This window comes from Mya arenaria, chromosome 8, assembly GCF_026914265.1.
Source record: "Mya arenaria isolate MELC-2E11 chromosome 8, ASM2691426v1".
In the NCBI taxonomy this organism is placed as follows: Eukaryota; Metazoa; Mollusca; class Bivalvia; order Myida; family Myidae; genus Mya; species Mya arenaria.
In genome coordinates, this window is record NC_069129.1 from 33,550,294 (window position 1) to 33,564,686 (window position 14,393).

At 36.9% G+C, this 14,393-nt stretch overlaps 1 protein-coding gene across 9 annotated transcripts in view; it reads right to left on the reverse strand.

Annotated features, from left to right (window-relative positions):
- Nucleotides 1–14,393, reverse strand: part of LOC128242956 (kinesin-like protein KIF28) — a 68,154-nt gene that overhangs the window by 15,978 nt on the left and 37,783 nt on the right. For all 9 annotated transcript variants that reach the window (XM_052960406.1, XM_052960411.1, XM_052960410.1 and 6 more), the window contains exons 6-17: nucleotides 14,048–14,126; nucleotides 13,402–13,655; nucleotides 12,447–12,596; nucleotides 12,026–12,123; nucleotides 10,922–11,019; nucleotides 10,369–10,519; nucleotides 8,272–8,350; nucleotides 7,365–7,471; nucleotides 6,558–6,760; nucleotides 5,397–5,542; nucleotides 4,701–4,847; nucleotides 1,572–1,728 (exon numbers count right to left, since the gene is read on the reverse strand). In XM_052960406.1, the coding sequence (XP_052816366.1) occupies nucleotides 1,572–1,728; nucleotides 4,701–4,847; nucleotides 5,397–5,542; nucleotides 6,558–6,760; nucleotides 7,365–7,471; nucleotides 8,272–8,350; nucleotides 10,369–10,519; nucleotides 10,922–11,019; nucleotides 12,026–12,123; nucleotides 12,447–12,596; nucleotides 13,402–13,655; nucleotides 14,048–14,126 (1,669 nt within the window). The remainder of the gene's footprint in view (nucleotides 1–1,571; nucleotides 1,729–4,700; nucleotides 4,848–5,396; nucleotides 5,543–6,557; nucleotides 6,761–7,364; nucleotides 7,472–8,271; nucleotides 8,351–10,368; nucleotides 10,520–10,921; nucleotides 11,020–12,025; nucleotides 12,124–12,446; nucleotides 12,597–13,401; nucleotides 13,656–14,047; nucleotides 14,127–14,393) is intronic.

Genomic DNA, 14,393 nt, shown 5'->3' on the forward strand with positions numbered 1-14,393 from the left:
TTGCTCCCTATTCATTTCTGTGAGGCGTTTTAGAATATGGAAAAGGAATGACAAGTATGTATATGGGCCAGGTGAAACAATGTGATGATGAGCTGCAGCTATAAACAGCAATACTGAATGGGTGACGCAATATAATGCTGACCATTTTTGAGGTAAAATAATGAAACATGTATGTCATATGGAAAACATGTATATATCAGTAGAGTTCTACTAATGCACCAGTCAATTGTAACCACGCCCCAACCCAAGTCCGGGGAATAGCGGGGACTTTGACTTTCAGTCCAGCATAGTCCGGGCAAAATCCAAGCAGGATGAACTGCTGGTGTAACCCCCGCCAAATGCCCCCGCACCCCAGGGACTCTAGGTAAGGCCCATTCTCCACTAAATTTGGCGCAAAGATAAAACCACCGCATTCAACCAGCACTGCGGGGCCACCGGGAAGGTAAAATTGTGGTTACAATTGACTGGTGCATAATAAAACAACTAAATAGAAAACATTTCCATTGAAAAGCATATAGATTTGTCATTTTCTCATCAGGGAACGAGGCTTTAAGCAAATATACAGGCTAGTAATCAAGGATTTCAAGCATGCATAATGATTTTAAGGAACATACTTAACAATTTTTTTTATTTTACAGCAGCAATTCTATTGACTAGAATAAAACTGTAATATTTCAAAAATTTATAAAATGTTTATGTCATCATGCGGAGTGTAATTTAAAAGTGTTTTATCATAGAAGTGTAACCCCATCTTAAAAGAATGTTCTCATAATAAATAGTGTTTTTTCATCTATACAGAGTGAAAGCCACATCCTACATGAACTATCAGTTGATGTTTGTGGTTGAAATAACTGAATGTGATATAATTGAACAAACCATTTACACATGCATACAAAGCAAGACAAAGTCAGGTTTAGATTTTTTATTTCCCCTGTTTTGAGCTGCTACTAATAGTTGCAGTTATTGCATGCAGAACACCTTCTATATAAAACAATACATAAATTCAGATTGGTTGAAGTGTTAAAACTGTAAATTTCTTTAAATGCACACCATTTGATACATCAAATAAAATCTAACACCTGACTATCCATTTTGTCTCGTCATCATTAAGATCTTACACATAAACCGTACCAGTACGAAAAATCTCAAATGTTTATCACTTACTGTAAGCTGCAATTAAAACATGTCATCAAAATCAATCATCAATATAAAACTGAATATTTAACAATAGCACCAGGTTATTTAGCTGTACAATACACGTAACGTGTACTTTAGCAGCAACAAAAGTAAACATTTTCACAACATTGAGAGCATGAACTTTATTTTATCTATATTTAAAATTTATTTGGTGTATTCAATTCCAAAACAATTCATTCTTATAGCAAAAAGTACATATCTATACATTGTTGTTTTTAATAGACATTAACAAACTTAAACAAGTTATGCTACAATGTGTGCTTTATGCATACCAACTCATGTCACATGTGCTAACTCTAGTATAGTTCATTGACAAACCAAACAAACCAACTACTTTGCACATCACTAAACCCTCTGGAATGTCAGTAACTTACGTTGTGTTATTAGCTGCACCGTACGTGTTTTCCTGTGCTGCGGCGGATATGAGGACAACGTCGAAGCTCTTCTGCTTGTTCAGCTCCTCTGATATGGCGTTCACCTCAGACACCATCGGCAATATCTCCAACACCTGCTCCTGGGCTATCAACTGATCTAAATTCATAGGGATCAGTTAGAACATATTGCTTAGTATGACATACTGCAATGATCAATTTAATTATAACGGTCGATGTGAGCAAAGTGAACGAGCCCTAGGAATTAGTCATTAAGATATTTCAATATAACACTATGTTCAAACTGACTTAGAATATAAAAAGGTTTCAATAGGCAGAGCCAAATATGATGTAACATTGACACCTATTTATCAAACACCTACATTTATAAGCATGGTTTTAAATGAAGGCTTATTTCATTGGCTTTGTAAATTATTTATGTTTAAAATATTGAAGGGGCAGTGGGGGTTAATAAATGTTAAGCCATGGTACCATATAGCTAACAGTATGTTTATGTTAGAACAAAACAATCAATACACCTAATTATACAGTGACTGTGAATCACAAGCTGAAAGCACAATCTTGAATGTTAATGATCACAAATTTACAGCTTTATAGTATGACACACGAGGTTTACAATCATCTTAGGGTGAACTTATACAGTTTACAATCAATCATCTTAGGGTGAACTTATACAGTTTACAATGGTAAGTTGTGAAGAAACAATACAAACTAGACAGTTGTTTTGGAAACAAATACAGATGTCTCCCCCATGCTTGTCCTATTCTGTTCTACAATATTTGATGTTGAGGGATATGGAGTGGATTGTGGGTGTTGTGTTGTGTCACTGCCCAAGGTGAACATTTTACTCAAGTTTCATGAAAATCCTTCCAGGGGTTTCGGAGATATGGAGCCAACATGTATTCTAAGGCTGAAATATTTGTGAACTTGACCTTAAGCTGGCATGCCTGAAATTGGTTTCTGCATATCATGAAAATGTGGATAACTTTTTCATGTTCGTGAAAACCCTTAAAGGGATTTAGGAGCCTTGACCTTGACCTGTCCAACCTGTTTTGTAGGTTCTGCATTTCCATGTGGTGAACATTTGACCTGAGTTTCATGAAAATGATTCAGAGGTTATGGAAATATGGAGAAACACGAAAGCTTTGGCTTAAACCTTTGACATTGAACTGTGACCTTGACATTGAGCTGGCAGGTCTGGAATGTCAGTTCTGCCTCTCTTCTCGAGGTAGTGAACATTTGACTTCATAAAAATCCTTTTAGGCGTTTAGGAGATAGTGAGTGCACACAAATTTGTAACAGAATACAGAGGTATGGACTGACATGTCTCCCCCTGCATAGAGTGGCGGAAGACATAAATACTAAAACACTGTGACCACACATATTACAATCATCTGACATTTTTAGAGAAAAAACTTTACTAACCAGTTGTCAAGGCTACTCGACAAAAGAAAAAGTATGTTTATCTATGTTGTCCAGCAATACAGACTACAACAAAAATATACCGTCTATTACTTTTGAACTGTTAGTAAAAAATTATATAGCCTTCAAGCTGTGACATTTATGACATGTTATTCTTATTAAGTAAGCCTACACAAGTACTTGGTCCTCAGCAATGTTTTTAAGTGAGAGCTTCCATTTCCAGTCGTATAAGGCATGATGGAGAGTGGTTGGTGGTAATACCAGGAATGACAAGTGGGCTTCCACCAATAATGTAATTCTAGCATTATATTATGTCAAAGAGAGTAGTTTGTCTATAGCCGTAAGAAGTTCTTTTACATGTAACTCATAAACTGTGACTGTATATATAGTTTAATACTTGAAAATTACAGAGCTCTAAATGTAAACTTATTAGGTAACTAGAACCCCGCGAGTCGGATGTGTCGCCTGACAAATTATTTACTGTTGACACTATAGCTGTTAGATTGGCATTTTATTCATTTATAGACAATGATGTTGCCAATTAACTTTTAAGTGTAGGTGGCATTTGAACTGAAGTATCTATCTATAAAGTTTCAAGTTGATAACTCTTATAGTTTTCGAGATATGCCCCGGACAAAATTTAAGCTTGAAAATTAACAAAGTGCAATAACTCTAAACATATAGATGCAAGAGTTACGGTTTTTGTAAACTGCACTTTTCCTCAATCAGATATACCTACGGAATAAGTTTCAGGTTGATACCTCCTATAGTTTACGAGATATGCCACGGACAAAACCTAAGCATGAAAATTAACAAAGGGCAATAACTCTAAAAATATGGCAGCAAGAGTAACGGTTCTTGTGCAATGCACTTGCCCTCAATGAGATCTATCTAGCTATGAAGTTTCAAGTTGATACCTCTTATATTCTTCAAGATATGCCCCGGACAAAACTTTAAGCATGAAAATTAACAAAGGGCAATAACTCTAAACATATAGATGCAAGAGTTACGGTTTTTGTGCACTGCACTTTCCCTCAATCTGATATACCTACGGAATAAGTTTCAGGTTGATACCTCCTATAGTTTACGAGATATGCCACGGACAAAACCTAAGCATGAAAATTAACAAAGGGCAATAACTCTAAAAATATGGCAGCAAGCATAACGGTTCTTGTGCACTGCACTTGCCCTCAATGAGATCTATCAAGCTATGAAGTTTCAAGTTGATACCTCTTATATTCTTCAAGATATGCCCCGGACAAAACTTTAAGCATGAAAATTAACAGAGGGCAATAACTTTAAAACTAAGAAAGCAAGAGTTACTGTTATTGTGCACTGCACTTGCCCTCCATGAGATCTATCTACATATGAAGTTTCAAGTTGATAACTCTAATATTCTACAAGATATGCCCCACACAAAACTTTAAGCATGAAAAATAACAAATGGCAATAACTCTTAAAATATGGAAGGAAGAGTAACAGTTCTTGTGCACTGCACTTGCCCTCAATTAGATCTATCTACATATGAAATTTCAAGTTGATACCACTAATAGTTTAGGAGATATACCCCCAGACAAGCGAAAATGGGACGCGGACGCCGCCGCAGCCGCCACCGCCGCGGACAAAAGTAACCCCTATATGTCGTCTTTTCAGGCGACACAAAAATGTGATAATGGTGTCTTTCTGTACCTTTAGACATGCCAGCACCAGTTGCTGTGGCAAATCCCTTGACCTGAGCAATCTCCTTCTGGGCAAACTCCCAGGTGATTTCATCTGGCAAGTCCTCACTCTTTTCAGGGTTCTTGGGGTTCAAAAACACATACAAGTGGTTTGATCCTGAAATAGTTTTCTAGAATTACTCATAGTTTTACCCGTTCATATTTGGCATACAAACATAATTTTTGCATTCACTGCATTAGCATGTAATACAGTTCGTGTAAAATGAAATGCCTAGCACAAATGTGGCTACAGATGCAGTGGGTGTGTACATGGAATGCAGGCCAGACATTCATATGCATGATCACTTGTGTTGTTACTTAATTACCTAGCGTTTTCATTTATGTATGGTATTTTTCAATTGCTGCAAATTAACAGTATCAACACGGTGCATTCATATAATTATGGTCAAAACAGCGTAAGAAATTGCATTTACATGTATCCTAGGATATTCAAGCTGTAAAGATTCTACAATGTAATCTTACATTTAAATTGACACCAGCCTTATGAAACAAACTGAAACACTGTAATTTTTACATACTAAATTAATTTCCTGCAATAAAATTAAATGACATTATCCAGTTTTCACCATTTAAAAAACTGGGGCTGAAACCAGAGAAGCCCTTGGTATAAACCAAAGGCAGACATTCCTACTCCAAAATGACTTACCAAACAGGAGTCTGTCCTTGTGTGTGAGCTTTTTCTTGCTGGTCAAGGGTACGCCATTGACTTTGGTTTTAGGTCCGCTCCCAGACATTGGTTCCAGCTCCACAACATTTTTCTTACATGTTAACACTGCATGGACCTTCTGTATACTGGAAAATACAAACAGCAGCATTAGATACTGACTTGAATAAATTTATAACATTAAGATTACTTTCACAGTTCATGAATTTAATTCTTTCATAGTAACTGCTTGTAACTTTTGCTTACATCCTGCTTGCATACTTCCTTAGTTTAACATATATGTACATGCTATACATCGGAGACTTTCCCAGGGGATTTCTTTCAGAAACCCAGGGGATATTGACATTATCGCATCATTAATCACTCTGGTATTTTTGTTTGTGTTTTACTATTAACAGCATTTTATTTAAACTAGCACTTGCATGCAACACATCTGGAGATAAGGATCTGTGTTTAGTACCCATCATGTGCTGAATATCAGTGTAATGTTTTTTTTCAAAATGCCCCTTCGCATGACAAAGTTACTGTCTGGACATGACCTCTTATTCTCTATGCACATAAATGCAAAATTCCATAATGATTAATGATTAACATATAAATACAACTTTGACCTTTGAGGTAGGGATGTTGGTCTTGCACATTTTAGGTCACCTTTTTGTTCTGAACACTAAGGTCTTGTGACAGATTTTTTTCAAAATCCTCCATTCATTAGAAAGTTATAGATAAGGCCAGTACCGTATTTAATATTTATCCTATCCTTAGACATTCCTTAGATAGTCCTATTGGTCAGCTAAATATACAGGCAAATCAAAGCACTCAGTTTCTAATCTTAAATCTAAGTTACTTATTGAATACAGCCTCTAGACATGACCACCTATACTGTATGTGTATTCCATTATGATTTCCCTCTAAGTGTGACCTTGACCTTTGGGGTAATGGCTTGGTTCTTTGGCGCAAGAGGACAAATCAAAATCGCACTGTACATTACACAGTCCAGACATGAAAAGAAACAGACTGACAGAGATTGTGATTTTAAAATGCCTACCTTTTGGGGCTTAAAAACTTATCTATGGAAAGTAAATAATAAATGGTACCAATATATGATTATTTCTGACAGGAATGTTTCAGGTAGCAGTCACAAACCTCAGACCATTGAGGCAAATATCAGGCATTGGTTGAGCATCCTTCCGACCAATGCTGGTTTCCCCATCCTTGATAAAGTGCACTATTACACCAGACAACATCGGGTCCTCGTTCAGATTGATCAGGTAAATCTCATTCTTCTTCCTTGTCGCATCACTCACGTCCTTGTCCAGAGAATGGGTCTCTTTCTGAGCTGCGGCTAGCTGTGAACAGAATGATTTATTTGCAAGGCTGAATGAAATATGACAAGTTTTGAACATGTGAACAGAATGATTTATTTGCAAGGCTGAATGAAATATGACAAGTTTTGAACATGTGAAGTAGATTAATCTTATACAGTATGGTAAAGGTCTTCATTTCAAACCCCTTTTTTGTTTTTTACACTATATCAGTCTAGTAAAAGTACTATGATGACCCCAACATTGTACCATCTGTTCTCAGTTCTGTTTGGTCTCTGACAACTCCAATATGGCCTGGTTTGCCATCAGCTGGGTCCAGGAATGAAACCTTACACATAAACAATACATGTATATCCACAAAGCATGTGAGATTGAAGCATGTGCCTTCTGGTCCCAGTTCTGTTTGGTCTCTGAATCCTCCAACATGGCTTGGTTTGCCATCAGCTGGGCCCAGGAATGAGACCTTACACATAAACAATATACCCACAAAGCATGTGAGATTGAAGCATGTATCTTCTGGGGTTAATTCTATGTGGTCTCTGACTCCTCCAACATGGCCTGGTTTGCCATCAGCTGGGCCCAGGTATCAACTCTCTAAACTAAACAAATATATACTCAAAGTGTGTACCTTCTGGTCCCAGTTCTGTGTGGTCTCTGACTCCTCCAACATGGCCTGGTTTGCCATCAGCTGGGCCCGGATCTCCTCCTCCATCTGTTTACGCATACGCTCCAGATCTACAATGTAAACATTAGTTTGAGTCCTTCATGCAAAAGATAAATTATGAATCAACCAAGGCGTTTAGTCATTCAATAGTAGCCTTGTGAATTCTTTGAAAAACTGGTCAAAGACTATATCAAAATCTTGAAAAACTATAAAAACATTTTACATTTATATTGCAAAAGAATCTAAACAGTGAAAGTGCAGAGCACTATGAAAATGTTGCACAGATGTAACAATATTTCCTCAAGTTAATAATTTTATTACCATACCCAGTGTGTGTATACCACGTGATAAATTGCGTCATAAATGCTATGTTGGAAGGCAATATTTTGCTTCAACTGAAGACTTTAAACAAATATAACTTCACTATTTCTTCACCATTTTAAATGAAACATAGCGCTTACGGAGCCCCGACTTCGGTCTTTTACCATAGATTGATTGAGGGTTTAGTTTCTTAAAACACTTCGACAAACCTTTTCACAATATGGCCGTCTGACGGAGAACTTCAAAACACTATTTTGGAAACAGGTTTGTCGAAGTGTTTGATGAAACTAATCATCATATCAAACTTCGGTAATACAAGGAAGGCGGGGCTATTTAAGCGGCATAGACTGCCTTTTTTTTTTAAAATGGTGTAGTACAGGAAAAGTTATCTTTGATTTAAGTCTTCATTTTAAGCAAAATTTGGCCTTCCGATATAGCATATATGACGTAATTTATCACGTGGTATACACACACTGATACCAGCCATCATATATTTACATTTGGTTTGTTAAATTTAAATTGTGTCACTTAAAAGAATCATGAGCCTTACCCTCAGATGACATGCCAGCCTCCTGCTTGATCACCATACCACCACTTTCCATTGCCCTCTTCAACTTCTCATTCTCCTCCTAAAAGCAACAGCATTAAACGTGGAAGGATACATTTCCTGTCTGTATCGAAACTGCATTATGTTACTCCAGTGTTTTTTTCTACCTTTTTTCTGAATAGGGCCAGGGTCCTCAGAATTGTGAAAATAGTGACAATTTACGATAGTATATTTCAAACGAGGAAAGAAATTTAAAGATAAGGCATCCGTTTTAACATAACTGTACTAGCTGACTTGATAGAAAATTGAGAAAAAAAACTTTTTATTTCTAATGGATTATGATTTTGGAGTGAAATATTCATGATTTTTTTTTTGGGGGGGGGGGGGGGGATCGTGAATGGGGCCGAAAAAAGAGAAACACTGTAATCATTAACCGGTCACAGCTTACAATATACATTTAATGGTCTTTAACATGTAAACAAATAAGACTTAAGTTATTGTCAAGAAAACTTTGCTCACCTTAGATTTTAATATGAGCATTAGTCATAAAACAATTGGCCCAAAAGGGCCTATGCTCTACTGGCATGGCTCTTGTGGTCATTTTCAATCCAGAGCATATACGTTTGAGTAATAGGCAACAAATATATTGTTCACTTTTTGTGTTTGGGTTAGCTGAAAACGCTGCACGATCAACATCTGAGGACAGGAAGTGTTGTAAGCAGATTAGTTGCATGAACTATTTTAATATGTGCCAAGTAAAGGTAATCTAAGGGTAAACAATTTTTGCTTTCAAAACTGTACTCATGGTCAAAATTTCATTTCGGTAGCTTTAAAAATAAAAAGTTGGTCAAAGGTCAATGTCAAGGACATCCGAGGACAACATTAATGCTTGTTTGCAAAACTGTTCACATGGTCAAAATTTCATTACTGTAGCTTTAAAAATTAAAAAGTAAGTCAAAAGGGGTGGGGCCAGTTTTTGCCCAAGGGGCATTATTTCAAATGTTTTCATATGCATCGAAAATATTTCTTAAATAAGTCTCTAGGAAAATTGTGACACCCAGGGCAATGACAGTTTTGACCCAAGGGGCATAATTTGAACAACCATGGTAGTGGACCACTAAATAAAGCCTTGTTCAAAATAGCAAGGATTTGCATAGTGGTATCAGACAAAAAGGTTTTTAACATTTCCCTATTTAAGGGGGGAGGGGGGGGGGGGGGGGGAGAGTCTGTCCCTTACAAAGAAAAGAGAACTCTTCCCAGGTCCTCCGCCAACATCGCCGAGGTCGTTTGTGTTCCCTTGCGGGACAATCTCCGTGGGGGGGGGGGGGGGGGGGGGCAGTAATTACCCCAGGGGCATAATTTTAACAAACCTTCACAAGCAATTGTGACTTTACATGTAAACTTGGCTAAAAATAGATTTCCCTCATGTAGACTTGGCTAAAAATAGACTTGGCTATAAATAGCATTTTTTTTTATACTTTCAAGACCCATAATCCAGGCATGCATTGGCAGATCTGACTATTCCTTGGTTTTCAAAAGGAACCGAACTCTAAAGGATATCTAAATACTGTACAAGTTTCATCGAGATACAATCAAAACTGAAGACTGTATCATGTTCACAAGCAATTGTTTACAGACAAACTGATTTTTTTATACCTTCAAGACCCATAATCTAGGCATGCATGGGCGCATCTGGCTGGTTTTCAAAAGGAACCGAGGTCTTATGGATATCTAAATACTGTAGAAGTTTCATCGAGATACAATCAAAACTGAAGACTGTATCGTGTTCACAAGCTAGTGTTTACACAATAGCATTTTTTTATACTTTCAAGGGCCATAATCTAGGCATGCATGGGCTTAGCTGGCTGGTTTTCGAAAGGAACCGAGTTATAATGGATATCTAGATACTGTACAAGTTTCATAGAGATACAATCAAGAATGAAGACTGTATCGTGTTCACAACCAGCCTCTGGCCAGTGAGTAGAGCTAAAAACATATAATATGACAAAGTTCATTTCCAGAACATAGGTAAGAAGTTGTGGCTTGATAATAAGTGCAACAAGCTTACTTCCCTTCATAAACAAAGGAATTGGAACCCACCTTAAGTTCTCGAATAAGTTTGTCTAGTGGACTCTCGTTTATGACGGCCTTATTCTGAATCTTCTTGGCCCTGTCTGCGTATCGCAGGGTACCAAGTGTTTCATCGTAGTTGATGTCAGCTGGGGACAGGGCTGCTATCATGATTGTCTTACTAAATGGGGAAAACATGAAGACAATATTGAAATTAATTCATTTCAAAGAGTGGTAAGAGTTTTATTACAGAATTGTATAAAAGTTTTGTGTATTTCAGGATTAATCTATAAATGCAATCACGGTTCTGAGTTCAGTTAAGGACATAAGTTCATTAGCAAGCATAAGCAAACTGTTTTGTTTTGTATCCCTGTTGCATCATAGCACATAAACAGCACAAGCAGGGACCCAAACCACAAACATCAGGCACAAACACCTTTACAGGTTCTAAATTTTTGTTTGTATTGCTTGTACAAACATATACATATCCTTTTATTCTTCAACCTTCAAAAAGGAATGGAAATTTTCCAAAAACTTACCCACTGACAGGTTGGCAAGATTCTATTGAACATTGAAGACTCACCTGTTGCCACCAAGGGCGTTCTGGAGGAGTTTTGTGAGCACAGAGTCCCTGTATGGCACCATCACCTTCTTCTTACCCATTGACAGGTCAGCAAGTGCCTGGAATCAGAATGTTCAGTGTATTCAACAAGAAGCTGCTCTATTCTGCATTTTGAGTCAGCATTAGGTGGGTTTTTATTAGGGATGCAAACAAAAATTCGATCAAATGTTTGGTATTCGAATGTTAAAATCGGTATTCGAATTTTCGCTTATTTTTCAAAAATTGATGAAATAAACAACAATTGGCACCTAATGCTAGAGGCACTAATGAGATGACAATGGAGTGCATGCGCGTCATATGTTAATTAGGGACCGATCATACGGTACTATAAACAGTCCCGGTCCTCATTGTTAACAAACTTAAGAACAGACTGCCATGCGATCTTGTTGATAAGATCCTATTTCTGAATAAGAACCAGGCCATCACATGTAATGATGATGATGATATTGATGAGTGATAACACTGAATGATATGTGCTGGTTATGTGCTTGTTATTTGCTAGATGTTTTTCATATTTCGATGTAACGTTTGTGTTTTTAAATGTAGCTGAATATCATAGCATTTTACAATGTATTTCCTGTATTGTTGTACAAATGATGAGTCGCAATCCACATACTTATCTTTTACTTTTAAATCTCAAACATCACCATCATTATATATTATAATATTTAGTAGTATTCGTATTTAGTAGTATTGGTAAACACCAATTGTGCAGTTCTAGTGTTCGATAACGTTGAAAATATTCAATAAGCTGCAATGATTTCTTATATTCCGATAACACTGGAAATATTCAACATATAATGATAAGGGACTCATGGTTTATAGCAAAAATTTACAGTTTACTATAACTTTTTAAAGACTAATTTTTGTTATTGAAAATTTGATCGAAAGAATAACAAAATATTCAATATGGATTTTGCCATTCATTTGCATCCCTAGTTTTTATCCAAAATCCATGTACAAAAATGAAATTAAAACTATTTTTTTTCTTCAAAATATGAACACTTCAACCTTTTTATTTTAATCTTCCTTCAATAATACAGTGAAATGAAGATGTGCACTTACAGAAATCACGTTTCCGAGAGCAGAGAGGGACTTGTTAATGTTGGCCCCTTCCTTCAGTCTGTCCCCTGTGGCCCCTGTACTGTCAGCACGCTCAGAACCTGCAAGCAAAAACATGCACAGCATTTTATGCTCAACAGTCATTTCCATATTATTGTTAGAAGTCAATCTTTTGCAACTCCAGGGCTTGCCACAAAAGTTACTGGTATGTTTCAGTTATTGCTAAATCAATCACAATACAGTAAATGTATGAATTCAGTTTGACCTAAACTAACACTTATCAACCCCCTACCTACCAGCCTATTAGAAGACATTGAATGAATTCCATCTTTATAAAAGATTTTCACACTATATTCATTTAAAACTCTTGTCCAATCATAAACTTACTGAAAGTCTCTAAACACCACCAGTATGAATCTCTTACCTGCCAAATCTACCAGGTTCATGGTGGAACTTTTCTTTGTCTCCCCGTTGTCAGTCTTGATGATCTGGTCAAAAATGATGGTGACCACTGTGTGGGCTCGACTGCTTGTTGCATTCATGTTTGTGGAAGCTACAGTTCTGGATTGTGTACCTGAAAATTAAGCTTGTACTGTTGTTTGCCTTTCCCTTAACATGCCACCAACTTCCACCAAATGCCACAGAACTGGTTGACATTTGGTGAACCATGTCTGGCACTTGGTCGAAGATTGATAATATCATCAAATGTCATGATATTTTCACCTCTGATTGGCTTTACAATTAGTGAACAAATTTGCCACAAAATACCAAATGGCATTTGATTGAAATGTTCCAATACTCCACCAACTGCCACATTGACATTTGCTGATTTTTTGCCTTCAGCTGCCATGTGGAATTTGATGGAAAATGTTCCAATACTCCACAAACTGCCACGTGATATTTATTGGAAAGTTGGTGATAAAACATTTCAATACTCCATCAACAGCCACACTGGTGAATAAAAATAAAAATTAGAACAAAGTCACATTTTCTGAAGTGTTTTATCCTTTTTCAGCTAATACTACATGTTCCAATACGCAATACTCCACCAACTGCACCCGATTGTCCAGGTCCTATTTGTGGCAAGTTTAGAGAAGGGCGATTTTATTGCATGTTAGAAGCAACTGAAGTTTTTAATGGACATTTAGCATGCTCTGTTAGCAATATTTCATAGAAGTTGCACCAGACTGAGATTTCAAACTTTTAGAAGCCCTGATCTGATTCTTTGATATCTGTGAATGTGACTCTGCAGACAAATCCCATCCCTAACTTTCTTATTAAAGCATGGGATTTGTAGGAAAAGGTTATGTTATTTTGGATCATCCCTCGTATTTTCAGATTTTTTATTATGACTGATTAGAAGAAGACAAACTCCATACCTTGTTCCATTCTCTTCTCAATTTCGGAATAGCTGCCCACAGGCACTTTCTTCAGACCCTCCACATAGAACATGCCCAGTTTTGGATTCTGTCGGACATTGAGGCCACCCTTTGGGTTGTCCTTGGAGAGAAGGTCGCGTACCTGCTCATTGTAGATTTCCAGCATAGAGAACATTACCTCGTACCGTTTGTTGGGATCATCGTTGGTTGCCATGGTTTTAAACAACTCATCACAGGTGGTGGGGACAATACCTCTGTTAAATACATGAAACAGTGCTTTGAAGGCATCTTTAATTGAAACCATAGAGGAAGCTCTTTAAAGCTTTACTTCTGGGCATAAACAAGAGCAAGCTTCAGTTTAAATCTAAGTTATCTAATCATTACTTTAGTTAACCAGAGAGATGAGGCTTGTGCACATTAAGTTACATACAAGTTTCATTTAAGTATCTTACATGGTTCCCAAGTAGGGCCAGTATGAAAGTTCTTTCATGAAGACAACAGTCACATTGTTAATGACGAAAACAGAGCATCATGACAATGAACGACTTTTTTCTCCAAAAGGAAACAAATTAAATAGCATTGCTTATACAAGGATTAGGTTACAAACAAGAGAGATCATTTTAAAGTTTAATGTGGTAAGTCTTACTTGTTTGCTCCATATCCAATCATGGAGTAGGATTTCCCCGATCCCGTTTGTCCGTAAGCAAATAGTGAACAGTTGTAACCTGAAATCGTAAGCAAATGAGTGAATTATAGCTTAAGAGTAAACAGTTGTTGCTTGAAATCGTAAAACCATGCTCAGTTGTGTAGCCTAAAATTGTTAGTTAACAGCAATTAGTGGCAGCCTGATATTGTGAGCAAACAGTGAACAGTTGTATCCTTAAACTGTATGCATCCCATGAACAGCTGAAGTCTGATATTGTAAGCAAACAGTGAACAATTATCCTGATATTATGCAAACAGTGATCAGTTGTAGCCTGTTATTGAATGCA